Here is a 20135-nt window from a genome sequence, read left to right as displayed (position 1 = left end):
GGTGGAGCATGAGGTTGGCAGCGTTAAAGAGGCAGTGGCGAGCGAGGGAGCGGTCAGCGCCGCGTACTGTGGGCTCGGCCAGTCTCTCAACATCCAATAATAGCACCAAGAATAATTGTCTCCGTTCCCGAGAGGCCCGCCCGCCCGCCCGCCATCACACCGCGAGACGCCCGGGACTCCGTTCCCGAGAGGCCCGCCCGCCCGCCATCACACCGCGAGGCCTTGCTGCTCCCGGAAGGATCCTCTCCTCAGAGCGCCGCCATAGACGCCCGGGACTCCGTTCCCGAGAGGCCCGCCCGCCATCACACCGCGAGGCCTTGCTGCTCCCGGAAGGATCCTTTCCTCAGAGCGCCGCCATTGACGCCCGGGACTCCGTTCCCGAGAGGCCCGCCCGCCCGCCCGCCATCACACCGCGAGGCCTTGCTGCTCCCGGAAGGATCCTCTCCTCAGAGCGCCGCCATTGACGCCCGGGACTCCGTTCCCGAGAGGCCCGGCCGCCCACCAGCCCACCATCTCAGCGCCCCCACGGACGCCCCCCTGCTTCCACCCCCCCCACTTAGGAGGCCTTCCATAAAGTGCCCCTAATCCCCCCCTTCCCGGTCCGGTCCTGACTGACTCTCCCCCCGCCCCCAGGTAAAAAGCCATTGTTAGCACCTTGTTAGCACCATGTTAGCACCATGACACATGTTACATTAACGACAACCTCATTCACACCTACTCAGCCCTCCCATGCTAGTTGACTGTTCGCTCCCCTCCCCAGGTATCTCTGCTCCGTGACCCCCCTTAACTGGCCCACCCTACTCCAGCTCTTAATAGTTTGTATCTGCTCTCTGTGGCATCATTATCTGCCAATTCTATTATTGCCATAGCATATTGATTGCTTAACTACACCCTGTGATGCCATCAACTACTTTTATCATTGCTACTGTTTTATTGCTTCTGCATCTCAATTGTTAACCCCCCGCTGTACTGTCACTCACCCTGCTGACCTCACCATGAACTTTCAGTTCCCTTGCTCCCAACTGCCATTCCCATTCCTCACCTTCCCCTTCCCCTCTCCCACCCAGCTGTTTCCCTCCCTCTCACCCACCAAGACCACTCCCCCTCACCCCCTACCAAGGATTCCTCTGTACCAGCACAGGTCCTCCGCTTCTCCCTCCCGGCCCCCTCCCTCCCCTTCTCCCCGCCACCACCCCATCCCAGTTCTCCTCTCCCATCGCCACCCCCCTTCCCACTCTCCCCGCCCAGGCCCCCGCCAACTCATCCCAATCCAAACCCTCCCCACCCCTCGCACCCTTCCCCCTCCCTCCCCACCCTCGACAGCTGCTGCCAAGTGTGGCCTCTGGAACCCCCGCTCCGTTTTAAGTAAGACCCCATTCATCCTGGACCTTTTCCTTTCCAGTTCTCTACTCCTCCTCGCCCTAACTGAAACATGGCTGTCGCCGGACGACACAGTCTCTTCTGCTGCTCTCTGCAGTGCAGGCCTCTTCTTCTCCCACTCCCCCAGACTCACCGGAAAAGGAGGAGGTGTCGGTTTCCTTCTCGCCCCCCAATGTCGCTTTCGCACTATCCCTCCTCCCCCTTCCCTTTCCTTCCCTTCCTTTGAAGCCCACATTATTCGCCTCTACCACCCCCTCCAGATTCTTGTAGCTGTCATCTACCGCCCTCCCGGCCCCACTTCCAACTTCTTTAACGACTTTGACCCCTTCCTCACCTTCCTTCTCTCCTTCTCCATGCCCACTCTGATCCTCGGAGACTTCAATATCCACATGGATATCCCTAACGACTCCTCTGCCGCCCGCCTTCTATCTCTCCTTGACGCTGCCAACCTCTTCCTCCACCCCACCTCGCCCACTCACCAACTTGGTCATACCCTCGACCTCATCATCTCCTACCGCTGCACTGTGTCCACCCTCACCAACTCTGTAATCCCTCTCTCTGATCATAATCTTCTCACTTGCCTCCTCACTCACACACCTTTCCCCTGTAAATCCGTATTACTCCCTCACAGAGATCTCCGCTCTCTGGACCCCACCCATCTTTCGGAGCGCCTCACACCCCACCTCGCCGCCCTCTCCTCTCTACCCAGTCTTGATGATCAGATTACTGCTCTCAACTCTACCCTTTCTACTCAGCTAGACTCACTCGCTCCACTTTCCCTTCGCCGCTCTCGCACCACTAACCCACAGCCCTGGATCACTGCCACTGTCCGCCTCCTTCGCTCTTATGCTCGAGCTGCCAAACGCTGCTGGCGAAAGTCTAAACACCATGCCAACCTCGTTCACTTCAAGTTTATCCTTTCCTGCCTTAACTTAGCCCTGTCTTCTGCCAGACAAAACTATTTCTCCTCCCTTATTGACACCCATGCCCATCACCCCCGCCAGCTCTTCCGTACATTCAACTCCCTTCTCAGGCCCCCGGTTCCTCCCCCTCCTCCTTCCCTCACCCCCAACGATCTGGCCTCCTACTTCATTAACAAAATTAAATCCATCAGGTCCGACCTCCCCAAAGTCTCTTCCCCCCTTTCTCCATCCTCCCGGCTCTCAACACTCTCTGCTACTCTCCCATCCTTCCCAGCAGTATCCTCAGAGGAACTCTCCTCCCTCCTCTCAAGTGCTACTCCGGCCACCTGTGCTTCTGACCCCATTCCCTCTCATCTTATGAAATCTCTCGCTCCATCCCTTCTCCCCTCCTTAACTTCCATCTTCAACCGCTCACTCTCCACTGGTTCCTTCCCCTCTGCCTTCAAACATGCCCATGTCTCTCCCATCCTAAAAAAAACCCTCTCTTGACCCCACCTCACCTTCTAGTTATCGTCCCATATCCCTCCTACCATTCCTTTCCAAACTCCTTGAACGGGTTGTCTACACGCGCTGCCTAGAATTCCTCAACGACAACTCTCTCCTCGATCCCCTCCAGTCTGGCTTCCGTCCCCTTCATTCCACGGAAACTGCCCTCTCAAAGGTCACCAATGACCTCCTGCTTGCCAAATCCAACGGCTCATATTCTGTCCTAATCCTCGTGACCTCTCAGCTGCCTTTAACACTGTGGACCACCCCCTTCTCCTCAACACGCTATCTGACCTTGGCTTCACAGACTCCGTCCTCTCCTGGTTCTCCTCTTATCTCTCCGGTCGTTCTTTCTCAGTCTCTTTTGCAGGCTCCTCCTCCCCCTCCCATCCTCTTACTGTGGGGGTTCCCCAAGGTTCAGTGCTTGGTCCCCTTCTGTTCTCAATCTACACTCACTCCCTTGGTGACCTCATTCGCTCCCACTGCTTCAACTATCATCTCTATGCTGATGACACCCAGATCTACATCTCTGCCCCTGCTCTCTCCCCCTCCCTCCAGGCTCGCATCTCCTCCTGCCTTCAGGACATCTCCATCTGGATGTCCGCCCGCCACCTAAAGCTCAACATGTCGAAGACTGAGCTCCTTGTCTTCCCTCCCAAACCTTGTCCTCTCCCTGACTTTCCCATCTCTGTTGACGGCACTACCATCCTTCCCGTCTCACAAGCCCGCAACCTTGGTGTCATCCTCGACTCCGCTCTCTCATTCACCCCTCACATCCAAGCCGTCACCAAAACCTGCCGGTCTCAGCTCCGCAACATTGCCAAGATCCACCCTTTCCTCTCCATCCAAACTGCTACCCTGCTCATTCAAGCTCTCATCCTATCCCGTCTGGACTACTGCACCAGCCTTCTCTCTGATCTCCCATCCTCGTGTCTCTCTCCACTTCAATCCATACTTCATGCTGCTGCCCGGATTATCTTTGTCCAGAAACGCTCTGGGCATATTACTCCCCTCCTCAAAAATCTCCAGTGGATACCAATCAATCTGCGCATCAGGCAGAAACTCCTCACCCTGGGCTTCAAGACTCACCATCACCTCGCCCCCTCCTACCTCACCTCCCTTCTCTCCTTCTACTGCCCAGCCCGCAACCTCCGCTCCTCCACCGCTAATCTCCTCACTGTACCTCGTTCTCGCCTGTCCCGCCGTCGACCCCCGGCCCACGTCATCCCCCGGGCCTGGAATGCCCTCCCTCTGCCCATCCGCCAAGCTAGCTCTCTTCCTCCCTTCAAGGCCCTGCTGAGAGCTCACCTCCTCCAGGAGGCCTTCCCAGACTGAGCCCCTTCCTTCCTCTCCCCCTCGTCCCCCTCTCCATCCCCCCATCTTACCTCCTTCCCTTCCCCACAGCACCTGTATATATGGTTGTACATATTTATTACTCTATTTATTTATTTATTTATTTATTTTACTTGTAAATTTCTATCCTATTTATTTTATTTTGTTGGTATGTTTGGTTCTGTTCTCTGTCTCCCCCTTTTAGACTGTGAGCCCACTGTTGGGTAGGGACTGTCTCTATGTGTTGCCAATTTGTACTTCCCAAGCGCTTAGTACAGTGCTCTGCACATAGTAAGCGCTCAATAAATACGATTGATTGATTGTTAAAGAGAGATAGAAGGCGGGAGGCAGAGGAGTCACCAGGGACATCCATGTGGATGTTGAAGTCTCCGAGGATTAGAGTGGGCATGGAAAAGGAGAGACGTAAGGTGAGAAAGGGGTCAAAATAGTTAACGAAATTGGAGGTGGGGCCGGAGGGGCGGTATATGAAGGCTACAAAAATCTGGAGGGCGTGGTAGAGGCGAATAATGTGGGCTGCAAAGGAGGGGAAGGGAGGGGAAGGGGGAGGAGGGATAGTGCGAATGCGACCTTGGAGAGCGAGAAGGAAACCGACATCTCATCATCATCATCATCAATCGTATTTATTGAGTGGTTACTATGTGCAGAGCACTGTACTAAGCGCTTGAGAAGTACAAATTGGCAACATACAGAGACAGTCCCTACCCAACAGTGGGCGCACAGTCTAAAAGGGGGAGACAGAGAACAAAACGAAACATACTAACAAAATAGAATAAATAGAATAGATATGTACGAGTAAAATGAATAAATAAATAAATAGAGTAATAAATATGTACAAACATATATACATATATACAGGTGCTGTGGGGAAGGGAAGGAGGTAAGATGGGGGATAGAGAGGGAGACGAGGGGGAGAGGAAGGAAGGGGCTGAGTCTGGGAAGGCCTCCTGAAGGAGGTGAGCTCTCAGTAGGGCCTTGAAGGGAGGAAGAGAGCTAGCTTGGCGGATGGGCAGAGGGAGGGCATTCCAGGCCCGGGGGATGACGTGGGCCGGGGGTCGATGGCGGGACAGGCGAGAACGAGGTACGGTGAGGAGATTAGCGGCGGAGGAGCGGAGGGTGCGGGCTGGGCTGTAGAAGGAGAGAAGGGAGGTGAGGTAGGAGGGGGTGAGGTGATGGAGAGCCTTGAAGCCCAGGGTGAGGAGTTTCTGCCTGATGCGCAGATTGATTGGTAGCCACTGGATCTCCTTTTCTGGTGAGTCTGCGGGAGTGGAAGAAGAGTCATTCACTGGAGAGAGCAGCAGAAGAGACCGTGTCATCCGGAGTGAGCCATGTTTCGGTTAGGGCGAGGAGGAGTAGAGAGCTGGAAAGGAATAGGTCCAGGATGAAACTACCTATAATGGAGCGGGGGTTCCAAAGGCCACACTTGGCAGCAGTTGTGGATTGAGGGGAGGGAGGGGGAAGGGTGCGAAAGGTGGGGAGGGTTTGGATTGGGATGATTTGGCGGGAACCTGGGCGTGGAGAAGGGGAAGAGGGGTGACGATGAGAAAGGAGAACTGGGATCGGGTGGAGGAGGGGAGGAGGGGAGGGAGGGGTTGGAAGGGAGGAGTTGATGGGTGGCGCTTGTGCAGAGGGATTCTGGGAAGCGGGTGAGGGAAAAGGGTGGGGGTGGGGGAAAGGAAGGGAAAGAGCTGGGTGGGAGAGGGGAAGGGGGAGGTGAGGAATGGGAAGGGCAGTTGGGAGCAGAGGAATTGATAGTTCATGGTGTGGTCAGCACGGTAAATGACAGCACAGGGAGTAGTTAACAATTAACATGCAGTAGCAATAATAAAATAAGTAGGTGAAGAAATCCCACAGAGTAGTTAACAATTACCATGCTATGGCAATAATAAAGTAAGCAAATGATATCACAGAGAGTAGATAAAAATTGATATGTTACGGCAGTAAAATAAACAGGTGATGATATCATTGAGAGACATTAACAATTAACATTCGAGGAGAATAATAAAATCAGTAGATGATGACATCCCAGAGAGCAGTTAACAATTAACATGCAGAACCGACCATAAAATAGGCAGGTGATGCCCAAAGCAGAGGGATGAATTGTCCATGGGTCAGTTAAATCAAGTCAAAGGGGCTAATGGCAAGGAGAGTCCACGGGCTCTTGGCAAAAATGTCTCTGAGGTGGTGGAGGATGGAGTCCTATGAATGGAAGTTCTGGAGTAGGGCGGAGCTGTTAAGGGGGGTCATGGGAGAGGAGATGCCTTCGGAGAGGAGTGAATAGCCAAATAGCATGTCTGGGCTAACTAAGTGCGTATGGCGTTTTTGTTAAAGTAACTCGGTGATAATAAGGGCCTTTTTCCCGGGAGAGGGGAGCGAGGGGCGAATCAGTCAGGCCCGGACCGGGAAGGGGGGGGGGGGGGGCTTCTCAAGGAAGGTCGCTAATGTACGGGGGGATGGAAGCAGGGGGACACAATGTTCATGATCAAGCAAGCGGACACAATTGTTTACGATTAAGCAGGGGGACACAATGTCCCACGATTCCAGTTGGCTACTTGGACAGAGTGGAGATGGCTTCGCGGGGTGAGTCTAGTCATCCTGGGGTGGGTGGGGACCCAGCCCAGGTTCCTTGGTGTCCTCAGGCGGGGGTGCAGATGTCCGAGCGAGGGCAGGCCGATCACCAGACGCCACATGGGACATACAGTTTTAGGAGGAGAATGAACGGGTAAGGAATCCCCATTTCACAGATGAGGAAGCTGAGACCCAGAAAAGTGAAGTGACTTGCCTAACGTCACTCAGCGGGCAAGTGGTAGAGCCAAGACTGTGAGCCCGTTGTTGGGTAGAGATTGTCTCTATCTGTTGCTGAATTGTACTTTCCAAGCGCTTAGTACAGAGCTCTGCACACAGTAAGCGCGCTAGTAAGACTGGACACAATCTCAATCCCATTTTACAGATGAGGAAACCGAAGCCCAGAGAAGCGAAGCGACTCGCTCACGGTCACCCAGCAGACAAGAGGGATTAGCACCCAGGTCCTTCCTGCCTACTGTCGGTTCGAGTAGGTGCACACAGTAAGTGCTCAATAAATACGACTGAATGAATGAATGAATCAAGTTAACCTCAGGCGAATGGCAGAGGGCAACGGGACCGGGGTGACCGGCTTCCTCCTGATGCGATTGTCAGACCGGCCGGAGGTGCGATTCGCGGCCTTCCACGACATCTACTCGGGCACGCTCCTGGCCAACGATTTCCAACTCCTCGCGCTCTGCGCCGACCGCCATCTCCACACCCCCAAATACTTCTTCCTAGCCAACCTGTCGTTGATGGACGTCTCCTGCCCCACAATCAGGGTGCCCAAGATACTGCGGGGCCTCGCCTCCGGAGACCAGCGATCTCGTTGGCCGGGTGCGCCCTTCAGCTCTATTTCCTGGTGGCTCCGGCGAGGATGGACATCTTACTCCTGGCGGTCACGGCCTCTGACCGTCGCTTGGCCGTCCTCTAACCTCTCCGCTACACTGTTATCATGGACTGGAGGGTGTGCGTCGCGCGGGCGGCCGGGGCCTGACCGACCCACTTCCTCAACTCCCCCCTGCACGCATCCTTCACCTTCACGCTGACCTGCTGCCGCTCCAACCTACTGAGACGTCCCTCTGGTGACGGTCCTGTCCCGCTCTGGCAGTGGGCGGGATCATCTCCTTCTCCATCACTTTAGGCTCCTACGGCCACGTCACGGGCGTTATCTTGAAGAGCCGCTCGGCCGAGGGGAAGCACCGGGCCTGGTCCACCTGCACCTCCTGCCTACTGGCCGTCGGCCCCTTCTACGTCCCCGCCATCTTCACCTACATCCGGTCATCTTCCGGTCACTCTTCTGGACGCGGCAGCCTCCTGGGCATGCTTTATGGCGTTCTCAACTCTCTCAGCGACAGCCCGAGGAGCGAGGAGGTCAAGGGGGCCCTCCGGAAGTTGCTGAGGCAGACATTAGGCCCGCTGAGTTCTGTTTAGCACCTTTAGGAGTGCTATGCACTGGACTCCTCCGGGAGCCGGTGCGCTGGACTGAGCGCTTGGTAAAACGCAACAGGAGACTCATTCCCTGTCCACGGGGAGCTTATACTCCTCAGACGCAGCGTGGCCTAGTGCACAGCTCACGGAGCTGGGCGTCAGAGGACTTCATTCATTCTGTCAATTTTGGTTATTGAGCGCTTCTTTCCATTTCTTCATCCATTCAATTGCATTTATTGAGTACTTACTGTGTGCAGAGCACTGTATGCAAGGTACTGTACCAAGCCCTTGGGAGAGTACAATATAACAATAAACAGACCCTTTCCCTGCCCACAACGAGCTCGCAGTGGGTTCTTCTCTTGATTCCCCCACTTACCTGCTGTGTGACCTTAGGCAAGTCATTTCACTTCTCTAGAATGTAGCTCTGGAGTGTAGCATTACACCACAAGCTTGCTATGGGCAAATAATGCGTCTGTTTATTGTTACATCGTACTCTCCCTAACACTTGGTTCAGTGTTCTGCACACGATAAGCGCGCAATAAATACGACTGATTGAATTAAATGAACTCTCTGTCTCAGTTCCTTCATCTGCAAAATGGGGGTACAATATCTGTTCTCCCTTCTACTTGGACTGTGGGTCCCATGTAGGATTTGATCAACCAATATCTTCCCTACTGTTTAGTACAGTGCTTGCCGCATAATAAGTGCTTTAACAAGTACTCTAATCAGAGAAACAAATCAAAGGGGGCTGACAGCTGATGGACTCGGAATAAAGGATTAAAAGGATTTATTTGAATGTCTGTCTTCCCCTGTTGTCTATAAACTTATTGTACTCTCCCAGGTGCTTGGTACAGTGCTCTGCACACAGTCAGTGCTCTATAAATACCACTGCTTGTTTGTTTGCTTTATTGATACATAGATATATATTGTATATATATAGTATATATACATATATACTCTATATAGACGAGTTTAGAGAATCAGTGTGTCCAGATGGTTGGAACACGGGCCTGGAAGTCATGGGACATGGATTCTACTCTCAGCTCTGCCACTTTCCTGCTATGTTGCATCTGACCTGAGTAGCGTGTATCTACCACAGCACTTAGTATAGTGCTTGACACAGAGTAAGCACTTAACGAATGCCATAATGTTGATGATGATGATGACATTAATACTAATACTGCTAATAATGATATTATGATCATGTGTCTCTGTGCCTCAGCTGTCTCATCTGGAAAATGGGGTTGAAGACTGTGAGTCCCACGTGGGACAACCTGACTACCTTGTATCTACCCCAGCGCTTAGAACAGTGATTGGCATATACTGAGCACTTACCAAGTAACGTAATTATTATTATCATGTGTTTTGCTACTCTTCTGTTTACCCTCCCCAGCATTTAGTACAGTGTCTAGCACTCAGTATGTCTGTGATAGAATAAAAAGAGAAAAATTGGTTGCACGCTATATCCCTTGGCCTGTAAACTTCTTGAGGGAGGTGGGCAAGTGTCTGGTACTCTTCCAAGCATTTAGTACAGTACATAACACTGAGTAGGTGCTCAATAACTGCCAGTGACAGATTGATCTCGTAGATCTCCAGTATATTGTACGCTACTTAAAGGAAGGAAATGTATGACTTACTATTCATTCAATCGTATTTATTGAGCTCGTGCTGTCTGCAGAGCACTGTACTGAGAGCCACTGTCGTATGTGCTTCAAGAATTTGAAGCAGCGCGGTCTAGTGGAAAGAACATGGGTCTGGGAGTCAGAGGACCTGGGATCTAATCCCAGCTCTTCCTCTGGTCTGCTGCATGACCTCGGGCAAGTCGCTTCACTTCTCTCTGCCTCAGTCTCTTCCTTGTAGAATGAGGATTCTATCCCTGTTCTCCCTCTCCTCTACACAGAGAAGCCAGTTAACTTCTCTGAGCCTCAGTTAATTTATCTGTAAAATGGGTATTAAGACCGTTATCACCATGTGGGGCACGGACTGTTTCCTATGTGATTAACTTGCATCTACCCCAGAGTTTAGTATAGTGCCTGACACGTGGTAGGTGTTAAAACAAATATCATAAAATAAGCAGAAAATGAAACAGACTGTGAGGCCAGTGTGGGCCAGGGAATGTGTCCGACCTGATTTAGTTGTACCTACCCCTCTGCTAGTACCAATACTATAATAATAATAATAATACAGTACTTAGTATAGGGTTAGTACTTAGTAGGTGCTCAATAAATGCCATCAAGTGATCGATTGAGTATTGTGTCTTTGGTAGCTCCTAATAGCATACAAATGGCTAACACAGAGAGCTCGTTTCCCTGGAGGATTGTGGGGGACATTTGCCCCAATTAGGGAAGGTTGAAATACTGATTCCATGCTTTTTTCGGTCTATATGGTCTTAGCCGAGTGCTTGCTATGTGCGAGGCACTGTATAAAGCGCTGAGGTAGATAAATGTTAATCAGGTTGGAACAGCCCATGTCCACAGTGAATCTAACAGTCTAGAGGGGGAGACTGATACTCTCCCAAGCCTTTAGTACAGTGCTCTGTACAGAGAAGATATTCAATAAATACTACCAATTGATTGATACATATGTATGTATATGTTCATTAATTGTTATATTTATCCTTATACGTACATACACATTCAATTTTGTATTCAACCATTTCATCCTGACACATTTCCTGTTAAATCCTCATTTTCCTTTCTGCTTTTATTCTTTTAAATACATTTGATCTATCCCCCCATTAAATTGTAAGCTCTCTGAGGGCAAGGCAGTGTGTCTCTTGCTTCTCTTGAACTCTTCTCAGTGCTTGGTACTTAGAGCTGAATGCTTAGTACAGTACAGAACTCAATGCTTGATAAACATCGTCGATTGATTGATTGGATAGGGGAAATACCAGCTGGAAACCAATCTTGTCCTGTGTAGAATTTTAGTGAATGGCCACCCTAGTGTGTTTGTATACATGTATGAATACACATGTATGTGTGAGAGTGTAGGTAATAATAATAACGATGATGGTATATGTTAAGCGCTTACTATGTGCTGAGCACTGTTCTAAGGGCTGGGGGAGATATAACGTAGTCAGGTTGTCCCACGTAGAGTGCACAGTCTTCATCTCCATTTTACGGATGAGGGATCTGAGGCACAGAGAAGTTACGTGACTTGCCCAAAGTCAAACAGCTGACAAGTGGCAGAGCCTAGATTAGAACCCACAACCTCTGACCTCCAAGCCTGGGCTCATCCACTAAGCCACGGCTGCTTCCCCTGCATAGGTACGCATTTATACGTCTGCATATGTGTTCACGTATATGCGTGAGTGTAGTCATGTGCATTTGTGAGTGTGCATACAGGTACATATGCACATACAGGCATGCCCATATACGTGTGGGTGTATGTTTACATATATAAACACACATATGTGCATATCTGTGCCCATGCACATATGCACAAATTCATTCAATCACATTTCATTCCATTGTATTTCATTCAATCATATTTATTGAGTGCTTGCTATGTGGAGATCACTGTACTAAGCGCTTGGGAGAGGACAATTCAGCAATAGAGACAATCCCTACCAAACAACAGACTCACAGTCTAGAAGGGGGAAGACAGATATCAAAACAAGTAAACAGGCACCAATAGCGTCAATATGAATAAACAGAATTATTGATATATACACACCATGTATATAATGTATATATAATGTATACATATGTATGCATGTGGATGTGTGTATAAGTCATTTCACTTTTCTGTGCCTCAGTTACCTCATCTGTAAACTGGGGATTAAGTCTGTGAGCCTCACGTGGGTCAACCTGAGTACCAAATATCTACCCCAGGTCTTAGAACAGTGCTTGGCACATAGTGAAAGCTTAACAAATTCCATCATCAGCATTATAATTATTATTATTTGCACATATCTATGGCTGCATATATACATATGCATATATGCATACCACAAACATGTATGTGTGTCAGTGTGTTTATGTGTGTGTGAGAGAGAGAGAGTATGGGGCTCAATGGATATGGATATATCCATATAGATAGGGATATAAAGACAATGTAATATAAATATGAATGTGTGTATATGTGTGCATGTGTATGTGTTTTCAATAACCTCGTTCATCGCATTTTAACGTAGCCTAGAGGTTTAGATGAGAATCCAACTCGTCAGCCGAGGAAAACTGTGCAAAGAGGCTTTGTCCAAGAGCTGAGTGTCGGGAAGACTTCGCTCCAATAAGGAGTGAAGCTGGCTGATTTCCCCGGTCGACTCCATACTCAGTCTCCTCTCTGCTAGACTGTGTTCGGAATCACTCTTAGTACACAGCGGAGACGGGGGGAGAGGGTGTCAGCGTCCTCCGCCCCCGCCCCCGCCCCCGGCCTTCCCAGGGACCCTTACCCATCCCTCCATCCCAGCAGCCCAAGAGCCACCAGAAGCATCTCTGTGCTCTGGCACTGACACTTGGCTCTCCCCAAGCTAAAGGGAGCTCAGTGGAAATTAGAAACCAAGCGTTGCCCATTGCACGGAGGCTCTCGTGGACTCATTAAGAATGCAACAAGTGGAGCGCTTCAAAAAGTTATTAATAAGACACAAAGGGGTGGACTTCCTAATGAGGGCTCAGGGGCCTACCGGCTCTATGGAGCAATTGACAGAGGCCACTCGGGGCTGAGGATCAGCAGAAGCCACTCGGGGCTGAGGGAAACCCAAAAAGGAGACGGCAGCTGTCGGAAAATTCAACCTCGTTCCCTAAAGGGAAATCAAGTCACACAGAGGCCTGGTTCTCATGCAGTGAGGAGGGAGAGGCGGGGGAAATGAATAGCAGATGTGAAAGAATGCTGGACTTTATCCTGATTCCTTCTCGGGTCTGCTTACCGCGTGCCCCTTCAAATTCCTGAGGTCGCTGGATCCTGTCGGCACTGCCGGTCCAGCAGGAAGGATTTTAGAGGGGATTCCCCCACCCTCAGCTCACTCCCTGACTGAGAGGTGGAGGAGGAGCATGAGAAGCAGCGTGGCCCAGTGGCTACAGCCCGGGCCTGAGAGCCGGAAGGACCTGGATTATAATTCCGCTTCCTCCATTTGTCTGTTGTGTGACCCTGAGCAAGTCACATCTCCGTGCCTCAGTCTCCTCATCTGTAAAATGGGGATTAAGACCGGACCCAACTTGATTAGCCTGTATCTTAATACAGTGTCGGGTACATAGTAAGTACTTAACACTGACTACCAACTCTGATATGTGTTCTCTCCCAAATGTTTAGTCCAATGCTCTGCATACAGTAAGCACTCAATAAATTCCACTGCCTGATCGTTTGGCTGACTGATTATCTTTTGTAACACAGTCATATGTGACTTTACAAATCCTAGCCTAATCCAGGACTGAAAGACATGAGATATGGGTTTGAGAACCGGCTTTGCTATTTTTGGCTGTGTGGCTTTTGGAAAGCCCCTTAACTTTTCTGTGCCTCAGTTTCCTCATTGGTAAAATGGGGATACAATACCCGTTTTCCCTCCCTCTTGGAATACTAATCCAGGGACTCTGTCCAACAGGTTTATCTTTTATCAATCTCAGCATTAACAGCACTGTGCTGGGTCCATAAATAACAGCATTATAAAAATTGCATAGGCATATGTGCTGAGGAAAGGAAAAAAGTACAGAAGTGTAAAGACGAGTTGGAAGGAAAGGTTGGGAATTAATCTGAGAAGTCTTCCTGGAGAGATGGGATTTTTTTTTAGGAAGGCTCTGAAATTGAATTCACTGAGTCCAGTTCTCTTCTTTGGTATTACAAGTATTTAAGTGCCCATTGTGGGCAATGCACTATATTAAGCGCTTGGGAAAGTTCAACAGGAAGCAAAGCTCTTAGTACTGGGCTTTGGGTTCCAATCCCGGCTCTTTATGCTGCGTGACTATGGACATGTCACTTCACTTCTCAGGGCCTCATTTTCCTCATCTGTAATAAGGGGATTCAATACCTGTCCCCCCCTCTAGACTATGAACTCACTGTGGGCAGGGAATGTGTCTACCAACTCTGTTATATTGTACTCTCCCAAGTGCTTAGTAAAGTTTCTGCACATGGTAAGCACTCAATGAATATCACTGATTGATTCATTCCTCTAGACCGTTAACTCTCTGTGGGAAGGAAATGTGTCTACCAACTCCCCAAGCGCTTAGTACAGTGCTCCGCACACAGGAAGCGCTAAATAAATATCATTGATTGACTGATTGAAGGATTCTCCCTGCTACTTAGCCTGGGAGCCCCATGCCAAACAGTAACTTTGCCCAGCTCGATTATGTTATATTTCTCTCAATGTTTAGTAGAGTGATTGGCACAGATTGGCACACACTTAACAAATACCACTAGTACTATTATTGTAATGGGAATATTTATTATTAACTTATATTAATAATAGAAATTCATTTCTTAAGTTATTATTAATACAAATCAGCTTCCTCAGCACTTTGGCGATCACAACCTCCCTTGGCGTTTTTGTACACGTTGGTTTGCCTCGTCGGCTATACCAATCAATCAATAAATCGCATTTATTGAGCGCTTCCTGTGTGCAGAGCACTGTGCTAAGCACTTAGGAGAATAGAGTATAATAGAGTTGGCAGGTATATTCCCCTCCCACAACAAGCTTACAGTCTAGAGGGGCTCACACAGCAGACAAGGGGTGGAGCGAGGATTCGAACCCAGGTACTTCTGACTCCCAACCCTGTACTCTAGCCATTAGGCCACGCTGCTTCCAGAGCTTAGAACAGTGTTCGGCACATAGGAAGTGTTTAACAAATACCATAATTATTCTTCTCACTGGAGCAGGCAATACTTACTTCGAACCTATAATGACCTCAGTGTTGTAGCCTCGGTATTCTTTACCCATGCCCTGTTTCTCGTGGACAGGGCTTCTTGGGATCGATCAATCCGTCAATGAATCAATCAGTCACTGACCAATAGTGTTTATTAAGGGCCTTCTGAGTGCTAAGCACTGCACCAAATGCTTAGGAGACTAAACAGAAACAAGACACAGGGTCAAGTAATCAATAGCATTTATTGAGCAACTACTACATACAGAGAATTGTGCTGCTACTACTACTACTACTAATTATGGTATTTGTTTACCACTTACTATGTGCCAAGCACTGTTCTAAGCGCTGGGGTAGATACAAGGCAATCAGTTTCAACACGGTCCCTGTCCCACATGGAGCATATAGTCTCAATCTCCATTTTATTCATTCATTCAATCACATTTATTGAGCGCTTACTGTGTGCAAAGCACTCTACTAAGCGCTTGGAAAGCACAATTCAGCAACAGATGGAGACAATACCTACCCAACAAAGGGCTCACAGTCTAGATGCAGCGTGGCTCAGTGGAAAGAGCACGGGCTTTGGGGTCAGAGGTCATGGGTTCGAATCCCACTCCTTCCTTTCAAGGTGCTTCTACTCTAAAGGGGATGGAAGACATTTAATGAGCAGTGTGAAGCAGTGTACCCTAGTGGAAAGAGCCTGGGTTTAGGAGTCAGAGAATCTGGGTTCTAATTCCGGCTCTGCCGTTTGTCTGCCTTGTGACCTTGGGCATGTGGCTTCGCTTCTCTGGGCCCCAGGTACCTCAGCGCTTAGAACAGTGCTCGACAGTAAGTGCTTAACAGTGAAGGAATACAGCAATTCATTGATTTACAAACAGGAGGAAGAGATGGCTAAAATAGTCATGTACGGAAATGGAAGTGTTCAAAAGGACTTCAGGAGAATGTGGGTGCAAACATAATGAGACTCCCACATACGATATCAAATATGCAAATTTTCCCGTCGTTTGTCATTGGATAGGGAAATTATCCCTTTTACTCTTCAGGCCCTACAGCTGGTGAACAGAAGTTATATTGGAGCGACCCCAGCAGGATGGCTGAGGAAGGGGTACATGAAATGAGGAAGGCAAAGTCTCTGCTCTCAAATGGCCTACAGTCTTGTTGAGGTGAGGTGGGTGAGTTAAGAAGCGAGGCTTAGAGGAAAAAAACCCGATTTGGGGGAGCTCGGGGTCGTGGGTACTAATCCAGGCTCCGCCACATATCAGCTGTGTGACCTTGGGCAAGCCACTTAATTTCTCTGTGGCTCAGCTACCTCAGCTGTAAAATGTGAATTAAGACTGTGGAGCCCCACGTGGGACAACCTGATGACATTATTCATTCATACATTCATTCAATCGTATTTATTGAGCGCTTACTGTGTGCAGAGCACTGTACTAAGCGCTTGGGAGGTACAAGTTGGCAACATACAGAGACGGTCCCTACCCAACAGCGTGCTCACAATCTAGAAGGGGAAAACAGACAATGAAACAAAATATATTAACAAGATAAAATAAATAGAATAAATGTGTACAAGTAAAATAAATGAATAGAGTAATAAATATGTACAAACATGTATACATATATACTGGTGCTGTGGGGAGGAGAACGAGGTGAGGCGGGGGGGATGGGGAGGGGGAGGAGGGGGAGAGGAAGGAAGGGGCTCAGTCTGGGAAGGCCTCCTGGAGGAGGTGAAGTCTAAGTAGGGCTTTGAAGGGAGGAATAGAGCTAGCTTGGCGGACGTGCGGAAGGAGGCCATTCCAGGTCAGGGGGAGGACGTGGGCCACGGGTCGACGGCGGGACAGGCGAGAACGAGGCACAGTGAGGAGATTAGAGGCAGAGGAGCGGAGGGTGCGGGATGGGCTGTAGAAGGAGAGAAGGGAGGTGAGGTAGGAGGGGGCGAGGTGATGGAGAGCCTTGAAGCCGAAGGTGAAGAGTTTTTGCCTGATGCATAGGTTGATTGGTAGTCACTGGAGATTTTTAAGGAGGGGAGTAACACGCCCAGAGCGTTTCTGCACAAAGATGATCCGGGCAGCGGCGTGAAGTATGGATTGAAGTGGGGAGAGACAGCAGGATGGGAGATCGAAGAGGAGGCCGATGCAGTAATCCAGTCGGGATAGGATAGGATATTGAACCAGCAGGGTAGCGGTTTGGATGGAGAGGAAAGGGCAGATCTTGGCGATGTTGCAGAGGTGAGGCCGGCAGGTTTTGGTGACAGATTGGATGTGAGGGGTGAACGAGAGAGCGAAGTCGAGGATGAAACCAACTTTGCGGGCTTGTGAGACGGGAAGGATGGTAGTGCTGTCAACAGTGATCGGAAAGTCAGGGAGAGGGCAGGGTTTGGGAGGGAAGATAAGGAGTTCAGTCTTGGACATATTCAGTTTTAGATGGTGGGCAGGCATCCAGATGGAGATGTACTGAAGGCAGGAGGTGATGCGAGCTGGGGGGTGGGGGAGAGAGCAGGGACAGAGATGTAGATTTGGGTGTCATCAGCGTAGAGATGATAGTTGAAGCCGTGGGAGCGAATGAGTTCACCAAGGGAGTGAGTGTTGATAGAGAACGGAAGGGGACCAAGAACTGACCCTTGAGGAACCCCTACACTAAGGGGATGAGGGGGGGTAGGAGGATCCCGCAAAGGAGACTGAGAATGAGCGGCCGAAGAGATAAGAGGAGAACCAGGACAAGACAGAGTCTGTGAAGCCAAGGTTGGAGAGCGTGTTGACGAGAAGGGGGTGGTCCACAGTGTCGAAGGCAGCTGAGAGGTCGACGAGGATTAGGATAGAGTAGGAGCCGTTGGATTGGCAAGTAGGAGGTCATTGGTGACCTTTGAGAGGGCGGTTTCCGTAGAATGTACGGGACGGAAACCAGATTGGAGGGTGTCGAGGAGAGAGTTGGCATTGAAGAATTCGAGGCAGCACGTGTAGACGCCTCGTTCAAGGAGTTTGGAAAGGAATGGTTGGAGGGAGATAGGGCGATAACTAGAAGGTGAGGTGGGGTCAAGAGGGATTTTTTTAGGATGGGCGAGACATGGACATGTTTGAAGGTAGAGGGGAAGGAACCAGTGGAGAGTGAGCGGTTGAAGATGTACCCCACCCCTTAAAACAGTGCTTGGCATATAGTAGGTGCTTAACAAATACAGTAATTATAGAGAAGCAGCGTGACAGTGGAAAGAGCTACCTCATCTTTAAAATGTGAATTACGACTGTGAGCCCCACGTTGGACAGCCTGATGACCTTGTATCTTTCCCACCCCTTAAAACAGTGCTTGGAACATAGTAGGCGCTTAACAAAAACAGTAATTATAGAGAAGCAGCCTGGCGTAGTGGAAAGAACGCAGGCCTGAGTGTCAGAGGTCGTGGGGTATAATCCCACTCTGCCACTTATCTGCTGTGTGACCTTGGGCAAGCCAGTTAACTTCTCTATGCCTCGATTCCCTCATCTGCAAAATGATAATTAAGACTGTGAGCCTCACGTGGGACAAGCTGACTACCTTGTACCTACCCCAGCGCTTAGAGCAATGATTGGCACATGGTAAGCACTTAGCAAACACCATTATTATTAGTAGTAGTAGTACTAGTACATAGTAGTATTAAACTGCTTCTTTTGTTTCCTCAGTTATTCTTACCACTCCCAAGGGAACATCGTCCATGGGCCGTTCCCAGAGCTAGGGACGACAGAGAAGACCGAAAACAACGGCTCTTCCTTTGACCTGGACCACCAGCTCTCCGTCTCCCCTTCCCCACCAACTCGGCCTCCTTCCTCCAAGCGATCTCTGCACTTCTCCATCATCTCTCCCTTGTACCACCACCGACTGTCCCTTTCCCACCAGCTCTCCCACCTACCTCCCCTCCAGCTCCCCTGCTTCATTGCACTGCCAACTCTCCCGCTCCCCTTCACCAGCCCCCGCCCGGTCCCTCCAAAAGTCCAGGGAATGACAGCACCGTGTCCGGGCTCATCGTCCTGGGCCTGCCGAACCGCCCCGAGATGCAGCCCCTACTTTTCGCCATCTTCCTATGCATATACCTGGTGGCCGTGATGGGCAATGGTCTCATCGTGGCCGCAGTTTCTCTCAGCGCGGCCCTGCACACGCCCATGTACCTCATGCTGCTGACAGTTGCACTGGTCTATGTCGTGTGCACCTTCTCCATCGTCCCCAAGATGTTGGAGACCATGCTGGGGCCCCGGAAAAGCATCTCCTACCACGGCTACATGGCCCAGCTCTACTTCGCCACCTCGTCTTTGGGGACCGAGATGGTCCTCTTCACCGCCATGGCCTACGACCCCTGCGTGGCCTTCTGCTTCCCTCTCCTCTACGCCGCCATCATGAGCCGGTGAACGTGCTCTGCCCTCCTCGCTGCCGGCCTCCTCATCGCCATCACCATCGCCTGGGTGCACAGGGGCCTCATCCTCCGGATCGCTGCCCTGCTGGCCCTGTCCTGCAGCCCCGTCTGGGCCAACGATGTGATGGTCTTCGTGGCCGACATCGCCCTGGCCATGGGGGACTTCCTGCTGACCTGCCTTTCCTACGGCTTTATTGTGGCCACCATGCTCTGCATGCGGAAGGCCGAGGGCATGAGGAAGGCCTTTCCACCTGCTTCTCCCCCCTATTAGTGGTCTCCCTCTACTACTCCCCCGTCATCTACACCTACATCCAGCCCACGTCCTCCTACTCCTTGGACAGGGACAAGGTGGTGGTGGTCACGCCGACCCTAAACTCCATCGTCTACAGCCTCCGCAATAAGGAGATCCAGGCGGGCGTCCGGGAAGTCCTCTGCTCTCTGAAGCTCCGGGAATAGTAATAATGATTATTATCATTATTATGGTACTCCTTGAGAGGTTACTGGGTACACAGCGCTGTTCTAAATCCCGGGACAGATACAAGTTGATCAGGTTGGACGCGGTCCCTGTCCCACATGGGGCTCACACTCTTAATCCCCATTTTACAGATAGGGAACTGAGGCCCAGAGAGGTGAAGTGAGACTTTGCCTTCCTCAGGTCATCTACCCCCTCCTCAGCCACACTGCTCGGGGGGGCTCCAAAATCACTTTCTGTTCACCAGCTGGAGGGCCTGAAGAGTGCAAGGGATAATTTCCATATCCAAAGGCAAACGATGGGAAAATTTGCATATTTGATATCCTATGTGAGATCCTCATCACGTTTGCACCCACATTCTCCTGTAG

At 50.3% G+C, this 20135-nt stretch overlaps 1 protein-coding gene across 1 annotated transcript; it reads left to right on the top strand.

Moving 5' to 3' along the window:
- The first annotated feature begins 15810 nt into the window (after window positions 1-15810).
- On the top strand, window positions 15811-19751 carry LOC119921907 (olfactory receptor 13G1-like). Its single transcript, XM_038741887.1, has 4 exons — window positions 15811-15866; window positions 18879-19286; window positions 19353-19525; window positions 19567-19751. The coding sequence occupies exons 1-4, from the start codon at window positions 15811-15813 to the stop codon at window positions 19749-19751; spliced, it is 822 nt and encodes a 273-aa protein (XP_038597815.1).
- The last annotated feature ends 384 nt before the right edge of the window (window positions 19752-20135 follow it).

The sequence above is a fragment of the Tachyglossus aculeatus genome, unplaced genomic scaffold (genome assembly GCF_015852505.1).
Source record: "Tachyglossus aculeatus isolate mTacAcu1 unplaced genomic scaffold, mTacAcu1.pri SUPER_32, whole genome shotgun sequence".
Lineage (NCBI taxonomy): Eukaryota > Metazoa > Chordata > Mammalia > Monotremata > Tachyglossidae > Tachyglossus > Tachyglossus aculeatus.
Note: the sequence above shows the minus strand (reverse complement) of the source record. Positions and strands in the feature narration are given on the sequence as shown.